Source organism: Anguilla anguilla, chromosome 4, assembly GCF_013347855.1.
Source record: "Anguilla anguilla isolate fAngAng1 chromosome 4, fAngAng1.pri, whole genome shotgun sequence".
NCBI lineage: Eukaryota > Metazoa > Chordata > Actinopteri > Anguilliformes > Anguillidae > Anguilla > Anguilla anguilla.
Window position 1 is genome coordinate 47,135,241 of NC_049204.1, and position 18,598 is coordinate 47,153,838.

Consider the following 18,598-nt stretch of genomic DNA (forward strand, 5'->3'; position numbering starts at 1 on the left):
CGAAAGGCCACTGGCGCCTAGCAGCATGCTGACAGAATGCACGCTGCAGCGAAATGACTTGTTTGACCATCCGGCCTCAGCCTGTCACATGGGATAACTCATCATAAATTTGCAAATGCAAACAGCGGCAGCACAGCCAGGACTGAAATAGCAATACTTTTGGCTGAAGCCGTGCTTTCAGTGTCTTTCTGTGCTTAACACACTGCCATGCTTAAAAAATACATCACTCCATTTATCAGCTCCCATAATAACTGAATGACTGCAACACAAAAGAAAACCACATCTTTGGGTGTGTAAACAGACCGTTGTCAGAGACCAACAACAGAAGGCAATTTTATTGTTTCAATCTAACTTTGATGGTGGGTTATGGACGCACAATTAACATTTCGGATAAGCCCTATTTCTCATAAACTTGCATTTACGTGTTGAGGTCTGACAATAGCTGAGAATGTTAAGGGGCACATCGTCGCTGTGTTTCCATGTTAACAAAATATAATCGACCTGCAGGGAAATCACTACTAACGTGACACAAGTAACAAAGCACTGCCAAAGTGTAAGGAAAACTGAGATTTTTTTACACCAATTCTGTGGGAGCTGCCCGGGCTGAGAGTCCCAGGTCTTTCAGAAAACGCTGAATTAGTAACAGACTCCTGTTGTCTCACTGCACTGAGTAAAACCTGGAAAGGCTCTCCTTACTTCAGTCCATGCTCCAGATTTGGGAGGGTTACGAGATTTACTCAGAGTCAGGGCCCAGGCCCAGACTGCATCCAGACCGTCTGGAGAGCAAACAAACCTAAGATCTCAAAAGCGGCCAATGGCAAGGGAATACCGCAGCCAAGATTTCCTGGGAATTAACATTCTGAATCCTTTATCTCAGACACAGTTTCACTGAGAGAAAAAAAGACTGCATTTTAGCTACCTGGATCCTGGCCAAAGTGATGTTTCAATTGACAAGGGAATATAAGTGAGTGTCAGTACCCACATCGTCTCTGTCAGCAAGCCCCACTGACATGACATTCCACACAATTCACTTGACACAAAACATTCAAACCCAATCCCAGCTCTAACACAATAGCTGTCAAAACACATCCTAAGTGCAACTTCGGAACATACATTTTCATGATGGATGATTATCGTGCAAAGCTCCTTTCTGCTGTGGTTTTAAACAGAAATTACTGCTTGTTAAAAACTTTTTCCCATATTTTGTGTTCAAAATAAATACATTACAGTGGAGCAGCTGAAAACCATTGTAGTGAGTTTGAAAAGAGAAACACAGAAGAGTTCAATCAGAGGAACACATGCTGCTGAGTTTGAGACACGGAAGTTAACTGCATAAGTCTCTTTTATTCTAGTACATTCCTGTTCACAATAGTTCACTCAATAGTACTATGAAGGAGCACAGCCAGGCAGTAGATGGAATTTAAAAGAAGTGTACTATACCCACATGTGTGAACTACAAGGAGAAAATAAATTGATCCTTTATTTATTGAAAATCTGCAGCAAACATGCAATTCTACAGTGCTAACCAGGCCATGGCATTTGAAAAAAAAAAAAAAAAACAATTTACAGTTTAAACATTCACATTTCTAATACCAGAGTATGTTGGACACACAAGTCATGTTAAATTTTCAACTACATACCACAGTACATAAATGAATAAACAGAAATGAAATCCTTTGGTATTATTACGAATGCTGCCTCAGCCGACATGTTTTCAAGGCTTGGATTAGAGTGTTCAGCCCTCGGTGGCATTGTGTATTTACGCTTTATGGAAAACGCCAGGAGCGGAGGACAACCTCTGCTCAGCACCGCCCCGGTGGGAAGCTACGGAAAAGCCTTCGGACCAATTGTCTAATTACAGGGCGGCCCGCTGCTGCGCGCTATCGAATGCAAAGCTGTTGAGCAGGTGCTGCATGCACCCTCCTGACAGGAAATCCACCATGATGGAGATAAAGCAGCGCTGTCCTGCCTCTGAAGGTCACAGGAGGGGGGCGAGCAGGGGGGGGGGAGCGATGCTCAGCGGGGAGCAACCATACAAATACTGAGGGATCCTATTTTTGGAGAGCGAAATTGGCAGGCAGTAGTCCTAAACTCCAGGCATCCCTGGAATGTCTTTAAGGTTCTCAATTTATAGGTCTGTACAGCTCAGTCCATCGCTCCGAGCCGACGGTAAGTGGAAATACACGCACGCGAAGACGCGAGCGGGATCAGACCCGCTAATATATAACTCAGTCTTCAGCAGGGCAGCGTGGGAGCAGCTACAGGTTAAAAACAACGCGAAAAGGGTCGATGTCGCCATCTGTCTGAATGACGTGCCTGTTTTCTCAGCGGAGTCATTAAACCTGCTCCTTCTGCACCTTTAAATAATGTCTGCCCCTTTTAGGGAGGGGAGGGGGGATCCTGATTAAATAGGAATTATGATGAGAAACAGATGTCACGAGGAGAGGAAAATGTGCGAACACAGGTTAAAAAATGTAGACGATCACAGCTTGAAGAGTGAAAGCCGGCACCCCCTCCCCACCAGGCCGAACGGCAAAGGCGAAAACTATTTCAATTTAGGCAACTTCATACTTTACTGGGTACTACTGTCCTCCCTGATTGCTGAAAGCAATTTGTTTCATTTGGAGTTTCAGTGTAATTAACAGAAAGAGAGAGAGAGAGAGAGAGAGAGAGAGACTACAGTGAACCAAGCCCCTACAAAGCCAAGCCACCTCAAGAGCAGCAGCCCAGCTCATTGAGGGGCCTGTATCTCCCCCAGCGTCTCAGAGCCTGTACCGCCATCTGGCCACAAGGAAGAAACAGCGCTTACTACTGAGGCCTTGTTCACAAACACACACAAACACACACACAGGCACATGCACACGCACACGCACACGCACACACACACACACACACATAAACACTCACACGCACGCACACACATATACACACACATAAACACTCACATACGCGCACACAGGCACGCGCGCACACTCACACACGCATGCACACACTCAAACACACAGGCATGTGCGTGCATGCACGCACACACACACTCCTTGAATGGAGTACCATTTAAGCCAGTCAAGTTGTTCCAATGAGAAGCAACAATGGTGCTAAGGTGGGATCTGTGTCTAGACCAGTGGTAACTAATCCTATTCCTGGAGATCTGCCATCTTGTAGGTTTTCATTTCAAACCTATTTTGGCAAACTTGACTCTACTAATTAACAGCTCAACAAGATCTTTAGCAGTTGAATGAGGTGTGCTTTATTAGGTTTGGAATGAAAACCTACAGGATGGTAGATATCCAGGAATAGGGTTAGTTACCACTGTTCTACATAATATGGGCGTCAGGGACTTGTTTGAAAACTGTTCTCTTCACTCTTTGTGGCAATGAACTGAACTGTGTAGGCGGGTAACATCAAAGCAATTAGAGAGGTATTTTGGCATCTTTGTTGATAAACATGATACTAAGAAGTATTCACTTATTGTATGTCGCTTTCAATAAAAGCGCCTGCCAAATAAATGTAATGTAATGTAATGAATGGGACAATGGGACAGTATATTGGAAGTAGTGTAGTTTACATCACCTTCTTAGATGTGCACATAAGGCAGCAGAAACACAAATAAAAACATTGCTGAAGGGGGAGGCGAACCAACAAAAAGGTTCAGCAATATTCGGCACGTGCAACCAGACACAGAAGAGCAAGGGCTGATAAATTAAATGCCGACAGAAATAAACAAGTAACCATTAACTTGCTTGGCAGAGGCTGCGGTACTACCAAAATTAACCCAAAAGCATCAGATTCTTAAGTCCAGTGCTGCAACCAGTACGAAACACACTGCACACATTCAGAGACCATGTTATTATGGCTGCTGTAGACTTTGTTTTTTTTTTCCAGTGAGTACATCACAATGGACAGCCACAGAAAGTAATGTTCAAATCTATAACTGTCACAGTGTCACATGACTGTGCAGAAGGGTGGGGGTGGCGGGGTGCTTCCTGTATGAAATGGTACCGCTGTCTGACCCAATCTGTGGAGATTAGGCCAGGTTTATGACGTATAAAGATCGCCATAATTACCCTTTTACATGCATACTTTTAAAACAATCAAAAGGGTTATGCAACAGTTTTAGAAACAGTGAAACTAGTGTTTATACCGAAAAAGAAACGTCTCCAGTCCAACGACCCATTAACAACAGGAGGAAACTTCTGAATTACAGTTATTATAAATATTTGACGTGTTTAGAGCACTGAGATTTGGTTCGAGGAAGATTTTACTCCTTTTCACTTCAAAATCGGCTTGATGGAAATACCTTCTGATCAACTTCCTTCTTGCAGAATCACACACACCCAACACACAGACAGACACAGACACACATACTCTCTCTCTTTCTCTCTCTCTCTCTCACACACACACACACACACACATCAGCACTGAATGAAAAATAATAAATCATGCTCCATTGTCCATTTATCCAATTCTCTCTCTGAATTAAACATTGATCATCGTACTTCAGGGCAGGATGAATTCACGTTCCCCTATGGATAACACAGAATGGGAAATGCTTGCATGTTCACATATGAACTGTGATGTGAAATGCTATAATCCAGCCGAGTAGACCATTCATGATCAATCAGTGTAGCACTCTAATTGAACATATCTGTGTTGAATTTACAATGTATTAAATCATGGAAACCCAACAGGAGAGCTGATGTATATTCACCACACCAGTCATTTTGACTGCAATGCTTGTAATGAAACTGTATACATCATATTAAAAGAGCCTTCCTTTGAAGAGCCTCGGGTTAAAAAATACAAAAACAAATATTTTCATAATTCATTCCAACAAGATAAGATAGTCATGCTGTTGCTGCTTTTAAATCTCAGCTAACACATTGAAATTCATGCACCCAATGGATGTGTTACAAAAAACTCAAATTTGACATTTTTTACAAATGAAATTAGGTTTAAGAACAAAAACAGGAAGGCTTCTAGACAGTATACACTCTAAAAATTATTATTTGTACACTTATCTCATATGGTTGTGACACTACAGGAAGTGAGTCAATAGAGTTTGCTGTTATCAGAGATCCTATAAGGCAGGGACAGTCAATTCTTTGTCTTGCATGAAGCACACTTTAGTTATCTTTAGTCAACATCTGAGTTAAATCTGGTAGAACACATGAGGTGATTCTACCTAACCTACCTGATGACATAAAATAAGAGCCAAGTATAATTTGCCCTCATGAAGCTGGATTGGTTGTGATTGCTGTAATGACTAGTATGACAAAGAGTAGATTAGTCTTGCCGCTGTGATAACAATGTTCCTGAAGTTGTTGTGTCTTTCTCTTGTTTTTCCCAAAGACTATTTTGAGTTAACAGATACAACGTAAGGGAGAAAATTTACATAAATATTCAGCCAGTGTGTGCCTTCAAAGTGTCTCTGTTCAACCTCCCTTGTTACATGCAGTACATTACAATCATCTGGCAGATGCCATTTAGCAGAGTGAAAAACAGGTATCACCAAGAAGGCATAAAGGTTTATGCACATTATGTCTCTAAATTTCCACGGTCCATCCTCTGTGCTCGGTGCCTCGTCAAACTCCTCAAACAGGGAGGCGACAGCCTCAAAGACTGCCCAGAGAATCCATACTGCTAGAAGTGAGGGACCGACCTAAATTCAGCAGAGCCAAAACTATCCAAGCATAACAAAAGAACACCTACTATACACAGATACAGGAGTGGAATACATTGACTTCCATTATAGCCTGAAGGGCAAACCGCTTCACCTCACTCTATTTTTGCAACAAACTGCACAAATTTTAAAAATATATCCAGGAAATATTTTCAGCACACCCAACAGCTCCCCACTACCCCTTCTCAGCCCACAATGTCCAAAGGTAATCCCTCTCTCTATAACTCATCCTATTGGACCACATGTAACACTCAGACAAAACCCAATTGGACACGCACAGGAAGCATATTTCAGTATTACACCACGTTGCATTCATCCATGAAGCACCAAGGCGAGATTCTGAACTTCTCCATTGAAATTTAAAGCTCTACTTTTGGGAACCAGGGGAGACGTATCACAATGTTAAGTTCTGTTATGCACTGAGGATGTTAGAAGGGCTGGTGAAGGAAGCTAAACTCTTTTTATTTTAGGCTTGCCTTGATGGTTTTCATTCATCATTGTTGGGTGTGTACAGAGAACGGCTGGCTATGATGAATACGCTTTCAAATTTACTGTATTTGCTCATTTGCTCAGTAAGCATACATTCCTAGCCATACATCAACTGCATTTTATTGGTCTGGCAAATCGTGACAATGACACTGCATTTCTCAGATTTCATATGATATTTGCTTAGAGTATCATCTGAAAAACTGGAATTCCCAGAAGTCTTGTGAGATGCATTTGTAAACTATGCCTTTAATCTGTAAAGTTGAGGGTAGCAGCACTGGAACAATGATGATTTGAGAGTTTTTTTTCCACAGTCTTTTTGTGACTCCATCACCCATCATTCCCTCAGGGTGTGGGTTGATTGCTTGGTGATATACCACGTCATGAAATGAAAGCCCTCACCAAGGCCTTCAGGGCTTCAGTGGTAAGTTTGGAATGCAACCCACATCTCCCTCCAGGTGTGACTTCAGGAAAGCATTCCCAAGAAATTGGATTTCTACTCTTCCTGTTTTTTATAACCTTGACGAAATGCGTCTAAATACCAGGGATTCATCAGAAATGCTTGCAAGTGACTTCATACTCCTTTTTAGAATAGAAAGCTCTTCAGAACGAAATGTTTTTTTTCTCTAACTTCACTCCAGTTTATTTCCCTTTTGGAGTCTAAGCCTTCACACAATGTGGCTGCATGGAAAAGTCATGAAACGTGATAAGTGAGCAGAACAGGCTATATGGAAGTGCTGTATTTCCAGAGCTCTCCTAAACCACATATATAAAAAAACATCAACTGCTAAGTTTGTGAATAGCTTCATCCAATACAAACTCTCTGAAAGTATAAACAATGAAGAAAAGAGCATCACCACACACTCTTTCTCTCTCACTCTCATTCTCTCTCTCTGTCTCTCTCTCACTCATTCTCTCTCTCTCTCTCTCGCTCTCTCTCTCTCTCTTTCTCCCTCCCTTACACACGCATACATAATGCTCCTTATCTGATAACAGATACTGTTTACAGAATGTTGCTGTTTTTTTCTCGTTGTGGAGACATGGAATGATAGCACAAGTGCCCCCAGGCTGCATCCTGCCCAGACTACAGCCAACAGAGATTCACCAGGTAATTCCAAGAGTCTGAGACACACTTCCACAGTGCTACAATGCATGCTGTCTCTTGCTCAGAACAACCCCCATTTAAACTTCGCGGTTGAGCCTGGCGAGGAAACTTAAGTCAACATTAAAGAACAAAGAGGACCAATCTACCAGAGCTGGGATTTTGGTAGACTTGTCCAACCACTGCAGACAGTGTAACCACCGGGCTCAGCACATTTAATTCCAGATTTTCTTTCATAACTTTGGAAAGCAGCTTTCCAGTTTCCTTCCAACAGGAACCAAAGACTTTCCCCTAATACTGCAAACGTCTCAGAGAGCGGATAATTAATCTTTTTCTTATTTTGCTCCAGTGCAGATGACTGCCAAGACTCAACAATGAGGAAAAGACATTTTTTATTTACAAAAACGCACATGCTTTTAATTAGCTTATTTTGTCTGTGACCCTAACCGCAAATTCCAACTGGGATCATATTTTCTTGAAATGCAGTCCTCCCCCAATTCCTATTGCTACTTAAAAGGCAAGACTTACTGTATTTCAAAATAAATGACTACAGACATTTCAATAATGCAACTGTTGTGAACTATTTCAGAATATATGAGCCCACTGCATACCCCTTTATCCTCACACACTCCCTGACTGAAGTTAAACTTCAGATCCAAGCTTATCTGATTTTTTTGAGGTCCAAAATTTCTGCAATTAATGTAATCCCCAGGCATAATTAAATTGTCATTCATTTTTCCAAGGAATGTGATTTTCTTATTTTCTTTGCATTTCTTAAAAAAAAAAACTGCAGCTCAGGCAAAAAACAAAAAACAAAACAAAAAAAACAAACAAGTAACATATGGCAGGAATCTGGGGGCAATCTCCAGTGAAGGCCTGAAACGAGACAAATGCCAGGCTGGCTGCTCCACTGCACCTTGCACTGTGCCAAAAAGCAGCAGATTGAAGTGACAAACAATTTCAAGAATTCAAGTAATTCACAGGTCACTGAGCATAACAAAGCCTAACGGGGAGATGGCGGTATATGAACGCGTTGGTTTAAAAAACCTTTTAGAGAGAGCGAGGTGGGGGGGGGGGGGCAGAGATGATTGTGCTTTCTGGCATCACCTTGTCTTAGCAACTCCCACACAGGCATTATTACAAAGTGCCGCAGAGAGAGAGAGTCTAGATTTGTATCACTGATGTGTTACAAGAAACAAAGCTACACGCTCCAACATTCATGTGAGGACAAATCCCCTTATTAATCTGCTTCCTCTCAAAAACAAAGAGTTAGAGAAAAAGCAGGGGTGGAGGGGGGGGGGGGATCCTTCTCTTCTCGTCATATGATGAGTAAAAGTTCTGCTGCAGACAGCGCAGCGTTTCTGTCGGTCTGAAAATGCTGGAGTGCCCGAGGCGATGGCGAAGACGCGGTGGCTGAGGTGAGTCTGCAGTGCATAAGCGCTCTCTCCCTTAGTCTTAACCCCCTCAATCCACCCCTCTCTCTCTAGACAGAGATCTCTGTGTCAGCCAGCAGCACCCCCAATCCCCCCCAACCCCCCCACACCCTAGCCATATGCCATCTGGTGGGCCCCTACAGGAGCGCTATATGGACACGCCTTCTGACAAACATCAGAAATTCCATTCGCTGTACAGAGTTGGATGGACAGCTGTTTTCACCACAGCGGTTGTTGCCTAGAAACACTCTGCAATAAGTATATAGAACACTTGGTAAACCTTGACTTTGTGGGCAAGCTGCTTTTGTTACAGAGGGCTCGTGCTGGTTCTGCCTGTCTGACCATCACCCAAAATCAGGTGAAAGGGATGATCCGGGACACAGTGCTCTACAAAATGAGGGGTGTGGGGACGAGCTCAGAGGAGCTTGAATAAACGAATGAGCGTGACGTTTCGCCTGTTCTGTCCACAACACAACAGGCTGTTGATAGGCTGTTAATAAATAACACTCATTGATCAAAATATATGGCAGGCTTTCAACAAACGAAAGGGCTAGGTAAGGTATAATAATGTATTTCTCTTTCATCACGCTCTATACTCTAGTTTTCCTGACTCAAGTGCAGGTGCAAGTGCAAGTGGAATAGGCTCGGATAATGCCTCTCATGATAGTGATTTCCAAAATTGAGGATAAGCACACCCACAACTAAATCAAATCCAGGCATTCTGGAGGCCATCAGCAGGGAAGGATTTTCATGCAAGATACATCATCTGTCAAAAATGTTAAAATTCCTGTAAAGAAATCCATCTCCCAAGGTTCTCCTGAGCTTCTGGAGACAACCGCTGCTCCATCTCAATTCAGGTAGCCTGAAGCCTGGGTTCATATTTCCACTGCCTTCCCAATCTGAACAGACTCCGGCACCCTACACAAAAGTGGAATGAGCAAATTCCAGCACGTTTCTACAGTGAGTGCACAAAGCAGCTACACCATCCACACGAGCACACCGCTCCATTTCTAATGAAATTTCTACTCTCGATGTCAGGGTTGAGAGCGGCGTTTCCCTCCTGTGCCCTACTGGCTCTCTCACATTTCCTCCAGCATTATGCTTCTAATTCTTTTTGTGGAAACTCTGAGCACATTATTTTGTGGAAACAACAGAGGATTTCCTGTGGCTGTCTTCTCTCTTCCTGAAGCACAGGCAGCCCCTGCTAACACTCAAACCCCAAGGGAGAGGCAGCATAGAAAGTAATCTCAGGACACCCATGCATAGGGAAAATGATCAATTATTCAGAATGAAACCTGTTGATATTTTTTCTTTTAGTTTTTAAACCAACTCTGCCAATACTGTTTATAAAAGTGTTGCACTAATATAACAGGAATCTGAAAGCAGGAGAGAGACAAAAAAAGCCCAACTTGGAAAAATCCTACATCCTGGCCTGCTGCCTCTGAGTGGTGAAATTCGAGCACCGCTGAGATGGGACATCTGGTTTCCAGTAGGGACCTGCCTGTAACCTGTTTTATGGTAGGGGGCGGGGGCAGGGGTGGGGAGTAGGGGGTGGGGAAGACAGCATGTCGGGACTTTGGGACTGAAGCGATAGAATGGTGGGGGGCGGGGGGGGTGCACATCCACAGCACACACTCCTGACCTCCTTCAAGCACTGTTCTGGACACACTTCACATCACACATTCCCAAAGACAAACACAAACGTTTAAAGAGAATCCAAAAAGGTGATCTCAGGGTTCAGACACATCAAAAGAGCTCGATTGACACGGACGGGCAGACAGCCTGTACGATGTGATTGGCAGAGGGCACAGTCGGCTTTGAAAGGAACATGGGGCAGGCACATACTTCATGCACGTGCGTGGTGGTCGCAGCCGACAGTGAAAAAGAACAAGCAGACAGACCTCAGCTCTAGTCACGTGACTCCTCCCCATAACCCTGACTGTGTCAAAAAGTTATGAGGTAAGCGCATGAAGAGAAACAGGAAGCTTATCTATCTTATCTTTCATACCACAGAGAGAGAAAAAGAACAGAAACAATACTCAACTCGCGTGACTGAAAAGTGCAGCAGCAGGTTTTAATTCAAGCCTGGTGATTAACGTGACCTTAGCGAAACAGAATGTGATGATGCGGGGAAAGCGACTAATCAGCCCGGCGCACAGTTGAAGGGGCGACTCCCCCGACCCTAATCCGCGTCCCGCTGGGATGGGACGGGGAGAACAATGTGCCAGGCTCATGTGCTCCAGACAGGAATGTGCTGGAATCCAAAAGAAGAACAAAAAAGAGAGGAAAGAAAGGAAAACAAACCGGCGCTGGGGTGAAGTAAGCTCAGGCGGTGCGTCTGACCACGAGCCGGGGTGGGGGTGGGGGGGGCGGGATGGGGGGGCGAGCGGGGGGGGAGAAGCGGTCGGACAACGTCCGGCGGGACAGAGAGCCAGCTGCGCTGGTGCACCCCTCCCCTTAGCGGCTCCCTGCCGCGCGCAGCGGGCGGGCGGGCTGCATCATGTCCAGAAGATCCCTACGGACGGGACATGACCTCCCCTCAGCCTGCGAGGCTGTGAGTCAGTGCGAAAACAGGCCCCGGGGCATTTCCTTGTTTTGGGACGGGGGGTGGGGGTGGGGTGTGGGTCCTACCTTTGGGCGGGCTCGCTCTCCTCTTAGGCAGGGTCTCCTGGGCGGCGGGCGGCGGCGCGGCGGGGTTCTGCTTCGCCAGGTTCCCCTCGCTGCCGGCCCTCGTCAGCTTGTCCCCCGCGCTGGGCGCCCTGGGCCGCCGGCCCTGGCTCTCCTTCCGCGGCGAGGGCAGCTTGGACGCCGCGCCCGCCGAGGACGGCCGGGCCAACCGCGAAGGCTTGGACATCTCCTCCGAAACTCTGTCTTTCGGTTACGGCCGAACCCCCCCTCTTCCGTCTGCGTCTCGGTCCTCTTCGGGTCGCGGCGTGTCCGTAGCGCACGCGTCCCGACTCGCAGGGGCGACAGGTTAGTTATGTGGCGGGAGAGAGAGGCGAGGGGGAGACGGGCGGTTTGGGCTCCGCTAAGCGCGCTGCCGAGGCTGGAGGCTGCGGGACCTGGGCAGACCCGGCGGGGGGGGCGGCGCTCATCACGGCTCTCCAGGCCCAAAAGGCGGCGGGGTCTTCGGCGGCGGGCGGCTCCCTCAGACTTGCCGAGCGTCAGGAGGTAAACACGGGAGAGCAGTCCGCTTCAGCGCCGGTGCATTCCAGTTCTCCCCCGCTTCTCTCTCCCTCTCTCCCCCTCTCTCTCTCTCACTCACTCTCTTTCTCTCTCTCACTCTCTGTCTCTCCCTCTCTCTCTCACTCACTCTCTTTCTCTCTCTCTGTCTCTCCCTCTCTCTCTCTCTCCCAGACTGAGTCGCTCTCTGTTCCGCTGCTCTCTGTGGGGCAGATACAGTGTCAGTGACTGTTACAGCCCCCTGACAAGCACAGACTAGACGCGGGGCAGAGCTTCGGCTGAGCGCAGCGCTCGGTCAGAGCCCGCCTCCTCAGGTAGGGCAGGCTGGAAGCCAATCCAGATGTGCGCTGCGCTGCGCTGCGCTGCGCTGAGCGGAGCGGAGCGGAGCGTCGCGTCGCCGTGGAGCCCGGGAGAATCACGCACGCCTCACTCAGCGCTGCCCGCACGCTCTGCTCTCCCCCTTTCCTGCTGAGGCTGTCCTCCCAGCTCTCCGCCTCGGCGAGCTAGCTCGTGACGTTAAACGCAAACGAGACTAACTCCACCAGAAATATTTGTGCCGGATTAATGATGGGGCGCTGGGGGAGTGGGGCTGGGGGGATAAGGGGGGCGGGGGGGTGGGCTGGGGTTGCTGGGGGCAGGAGGAGATGATTAGAGTAGACCAGTGCTGCTTAGTCTTGCTCCACTTCAGCACAGAATCAACACAGAAACGCTGTGGTGTGAGTTACACGTGGAGCTGTGATAGGCTGCCGCTGAGAGATCTGCCTACTGTCCTTCGGCTATGGAGAGCAGAAAGAGAGAGAGAGAGATACAGAAAGAGAAAGAGAGAGTGAGAGAGAGAGATACAGAAAGAGAACGAGAAAGTAAGAGAGAGAGAGATACAGTAGCGAGAGAGAGACGAACAGAGAGAAGGACGAGAGCAGGAGTGCAGCCCTGAATCTCCAGGCTGTAATGCCACGGCACGGAGAAGAATTGGAAACGGCCAGTTTTGCCCTTTGTGCCTGGAAACCCATTCTGTGCCACGGTCTGATGGTTTGTGTTAACTCATCATCCTACAATAAAAATAGCATGTTAATCACTTCCACTTTAAACAGAACCAGGCAAATAAAAAAAACAACTTGCAGTAAATAAATGGGAGCAGCCATTTGTCCCTTCCAGCTGTTTCCGAAAACAAATACAGAGGCCGATGGAAAGAATTCAGGTAAGAAAAGACAAACATGCATTTGACGACAAAACAAATACAAATGTTTTCATGTTCATTCCAGACGTCTTTCTAAGCAATCTGTTTTTACCAATGCTGAATCATTGTTCTATCACGTGGCAATGAAAGACAACTCAAACTTTCAGATTTCAGCAAAGAGCAAAGGCATTTTGGAAAGGAAAAGTACATTAAATAGGAAGAAAGAAACACAAAGAAAATATAGAGGACAGTTACAGTAACGCTGCAATGCCAGACATGCATTTTTACCACTTGATTGATAAGGAGGAGTTCACACCAACAGAGTAAAGGCCACCGTGTCACAATAAGTACATGTTTCACAAGACGATGCCTGTCGTATGAACACAAGCCCGTTAGCGGCCGTGGCATCGCACGGCCTTATTGGTTTATCACATTCAGACTGTGAAACGTGTGCTAATGGCGCCCGGCCTCGCGCGAAGAGAGTGGGTGAAGGCGGAAAAATGCGGCATACAGTGATCGCCTGCTGCCCGCTCACTCGCTTAACACCCTCAAGAGGATTAGGAACGTGGCGGGTGCCATCGCGCCTACATGTTACCCGCCCGCCAAAACCAGCGGAAAGAGCAGCATGTCAGCTGGACTGTACCACCGCGGTCACGCCAGCTTTAAGGCTGTCGGCAGAAAAATGCATGCTGGACTGAACCACCGTGCCGGGTCACAAACACCTTCCATGGGATGGCACGCCCCATCCACTGCTCGACTGCACTGGTGTTTCCCTTCCACGGGCAAATGCTTCCCTCGGTTGGTTCAGACCACTGAGAACGGACAGTTACAAGGCTTTTACAGCGACAAATATGGGGATATCACAGATTTATTGATTCAAAAAGCTTCACTAGCATAATAGGAGTTATCCAGATATTGAATTTTAGAAAAAGAAAACCCAACCCCCCCATCATAAAATAATAAACTTGTAAAACATAAAAAGAATCATTTTAAAGAAAGCTAAAATTTAGGGAAAAACTGTCATTTTTAATATATCTATTCCAATTGTAAATCTCTTTCTCTCCCCCCCCCCTCTTTCCCTCCTTCTGCCTGCTATTTCAGCTGAATGATAAAAAAGCCGCCCTGTGAACTGGACCCAATCAGCACGAACGTGCAAGTCCTCATTGTAATGTCATCATGTAAAACACAAGCAGAAACTCATTTTCCCAGAACTCCCACTCGCACAAAAGCCCTTCAATAAAACAAAGCCCCAGGGACCCACACTTCCAAGCAGTCAATGTTGGGCTCCCAGACTGGCGGGCCTGATTAAATAAAGCCCTAAAACAACAGGCAGCTGCCATCATGGAGCTTCATGGCAGCCTTTGCAACTACATTTACACAAACCACACACATACACACACACATACACACATATACACACACACACACACTCGCACACGCACACAAACATGCACATACACACGCACACACACAAACACACTTAGATGTACATGAATAAGATGTACATTGAATTTAGCCTTGGGATTATAGACAATACAACCCCCGCTATGGCATTAGACTAATAGACTATTATACCATCTGGGCATGACAGACATCAATCAACTTATCTGTGGGAAATTATTATATCAACATGTATTTCTGAGACAGGGTTTGGACAAGATAAATCCGGGGTGCTTTACGTTTGACCCACATACAGGTTTTTATGTAAAGTACAAGGTACTGGAAGATATCGCTGTATCACTGCTTTGGTATGTTGTAGCAAAATGCCAGGGGATGAATGTCAGGACACAGCAATGCATGACATACTGTCAATGTTAGATTTGAAAAAACTGAAACAAGGTAAAAAATAAAATAAAAAATATTTACATATGTAGGAGCATGAGTACGGACAGCACAACAAGAAAACGTGGTGACCTGCGTGTGCCCAGGATTCCGAGAGATAATAGCAGTTTTTTTTATTTCTTATTTATTTATTTTTGAAATATGTCAAATACAACATTTACAAGCTGTTATGTCCTCTGTGAAGTTGCTCTCTCATTGATCATTGGTCTGTTTCTCCAGCAAAATCTCAGTAATCTCCCTGTGCATTACACACTTGCTTTAGGTGACTGCTCTGATGCATCTTAAATGATTATAACTCAATTTAATATGATAATTTACATCACTTTGGTAAAGCTAGGACAGTGATAGTCTTACGTGTGTTTTTATATCTTGTGTGGAAAGTTGAGTCCAAGGTGCGGATCACAGCAGGTCCTCCGCACTGTCTAACAACTTGAATCAATTTTTATGATCATATCGCTGATCTTTATCAAAAACAGAGAAACAAGTCTGAATGAATACAGACATATGAAAACCTGAAAACACACACATACAGACCCACCAAACACACGCACACACACACACCAAACAAACAAACACACACACACACACGCACACACCAAACAAACAAACACACACACACACACACAGACACACACACACACATCAAACACACACACACACACACACTAAACACACACGGGCACACACCAAACACACACCAAACAGACACACACATACACACAACATGATTAACTAATCTTCATGCGTACATGCTCATCATCTAATCTTCATGCGTACATGCTCATCATACAGCCTAGCCCTGGCTCTCCTATACAGCGCTCACCGGGGGCTTTGGGCACTCCAGGTAATGAAGTGGTTTCTCCCGTCCTGCCGTGCCCTGTGCAAAGCAAACGACGGAGGGCTCAACTCATGCACGTTAACCTGAGGAACTCTGGCAGCTCCTGTTGACACCGTCAGTCATTATTTATCTGATGCTGTTTGCTCCATACAGAAGAGTAGGGAAAGCCACTGCAGTGCTAAGCTCTGTGTTCGGCTGTCTCTGCAGGCACACTAAGCTACGGCAGCAGATCTCATAGAATTCTGCGGTAGGCATGATCAACAATGAGTCGTTTGGAAGCAATAAAGTATTAAATATACTAGTTTTTTCTTTAGTGTGAGTGTGTGTGTGTGTGTGTGTGTGTGTGTAGAAGAAGAGAGGGAGAGAGGGAGAGGGAGAGAGCAAAAGAGAACCCTCAAATAAAGTAAAGCCGCAAGTTCTATTGGACCTCTACCAAAAGAATTTCATGTTTAAATTGGCTTAATTGTATAATAGACTGTGCACTTTGAAGACTATTTCTAAGGGTCTTCTCATGGCAACATGCACTCTTTGAAATGATATAAATGTATGATTTATTTTCCTAATTAAGTCAATATTAATAAAAAGATGGAATGAAAGGCAAAAGTTATAAAACATAAACCTCACCAACCAAAAAACAGACATAATTCTGTAAAGCAGTCATTACTCAATATGCTTCCAATCAACCCGTGACCATAGTCACACACTACTCACATCTGAAAATGATACAACACAGAAGGAAAAGCAACTCCTCCCTATGTGTTTACAGATCAGCTTCAGAATATTATAGAGTAATGGTGAAACAGGAACAAAGAACAAAGTGTACGTGTGTATGTGTGTGTGCGTGTGCATGTGCATATGTGTGTATGTGTGTGAGTGTGTGTGTGTTTGTCTGTGTGTGTATGTAAACTACTTTGAGGTACCTGTGTAAATTCAATGATTACCCCATTTTAAATCTGTGAAAAGTATTGTGTACACACTGACAATGCGTAGTCAGGCTGCCTAAGACATGCTGGCATTTAAAAACTGTGGGTTTATTTAACTGTGGCCTCAAATAAGAAAATAATAATAAAATGTTTTTGTGTTTGTGCTGCAAGAGCAATAGTGCGTGTGTGTATGTGTGTGTGTGTGTGTGTGTGTGTGCATATGCATGTGTATGTGAGTGCGTGTGTATGTGTATGCGCACCAACATATCCCTTCTTTCCTGAAGGTACGTGAAGCTATTCGTTTTGTACTAAAAAGCCGTGACTTCACAAGGCAGTGCACTGACATTTAATGCCGTCAATTCCGTTTTATTCCACTGAACATAAACTAAATAGCCGCATTGATTCAATTCCCACATACCACACAAACAGCAGAACAGAATACAGAATAAAATGAAATCTATTGCAAAAGAAAGCGTATTTCATTTTGATGTAGAAGGGAAGTGAAGCCCAGTTTTTAGTTGATTTCTATCTACTTTTGTCTGTACATCAAACCCTTTTGTGTTTTGTTTTCATACCTCTGGTTGGCTAACCTGCCTGCACATAACTCATTTCTGTCCTACTCAATCTCGCAGGGAGCATGCATAAAGTCCATACCCTGGTGGCAGCTAACGGTTAACTGTGCCAAGGTAAATAATTTATTTGGGCTGAAATCTCCACTTTCCAGCGGAAGAGGTAACTCATTAATTTCGGCGAGCCCAGGGCCACTGCAGTCGGATTATAGGTTAAAGTGTGCAGTTGAGTGGTTCAGAGTGGCTCTGTGGTATTTGGTAATTAAAAGGCCTTCTTCAGGCCTTGCACTGCAGAGACACCAGTGAATTAAATCACAGCTTCCTGAGTCAAAGATGGCTGGGCTCAGGTCTGTTTCTGAAGTTACATTTCAGTACAATCTTGTGGGAGTGGGTGGAGAAACCTCATGTTCATATGTATAATGCACAACTTTCCTGTGGGCGTTTTTATGCAAAATACTTGGTTACAATAGGACTTTTCAAATAGTGAACACAAACATGACACATTTAGCCTACTACGCACAGAAAATGCATGTGCATTAAATATTTTCTCAGATCTGAAGACTATCATGAACACATGCCGTGTACAATCACATCACGACGACTTTTCTGCATTTTGCCCTCTTTTTCCGGCTCAAGCCTTTGTGACGTGTTCTCTTTCCTTTTGTTGACCTGTGTTCATGGTCACAGGTCACAAAAGGGTCACGCTCTCCCTAATCCAGCCTTATCATGCTTCAGCGGATGCAGATTTCTGCCCCTGACTAAGCTACATTACAGTACCTTGATTTTCTACAATAAAATCCTGCTGTGTAGATGCGTGACAAGATTTATAAAGTATGAAATAGTAAATCTCATTTATATTAGGTCAGGAAAACAAACAAACAAGCAAACAAACACAGATAAATAACAATACCCGCAACCACCACCACCATCATCATCATCATCATCATCATCATCATAACAATCATAAAAACAACATTATAACTCACAACTGCACACTAAAACGTTCTCAATCTCAAGGTTGTTTCAGATTCGGAAGCATAAGCCTCTTTCACAGAGTTAAAATTGTAAACAGTCACTGTGTTTCTGAGTGCTTCTGACACACAGGAAGCTCTACAGCCAGGATGGCAAACCTGTCACTCACACGCTCATTACCGACACAAGTCTGTGTGATTATTCGCTCAGATGATGTCAATCACAACACCACAGCACATGAATATTCAATTTGGGCATTAGCAAAGAACAATGCCCTCTCCCTCTGTACCATGGGATCGGATAATTAACAAATTTCATTTCTTGTATGGGTCCTTTCAAAGAAAGTGAAGGTACGTGTGTCTTGCGTGCTTTGACGCTACAGTCGTGCAGCAT

General features: G+C 44.9%; 1 protein-coding gene across 1 annotated transcript in view; it reads right to left on the minus strand.

The window, feature by feature from the left end:
* Positions 1-12,140, minus strand: part of si:ch211-285f17.1 (sickle tail protein) — a 118,658-nt gene extending 106,518 nt beyond the window's left edge. Inside the window, exon 1 of the mRNA XM_035413639.1 lies at positions 11,333-12,140. Coding sequence (XP_035269530.1) covers positions 11,333-11,555 — 223 coding nt within the window. The 5' untranslated portion in view covers positions 11,556-12,140. The remainder of the gene's footprint in view (positions 1-11,332) is intronic.
* Between the last annotated feature and the right edge of the window lie 6,458 nt (positions 12,141-18,598).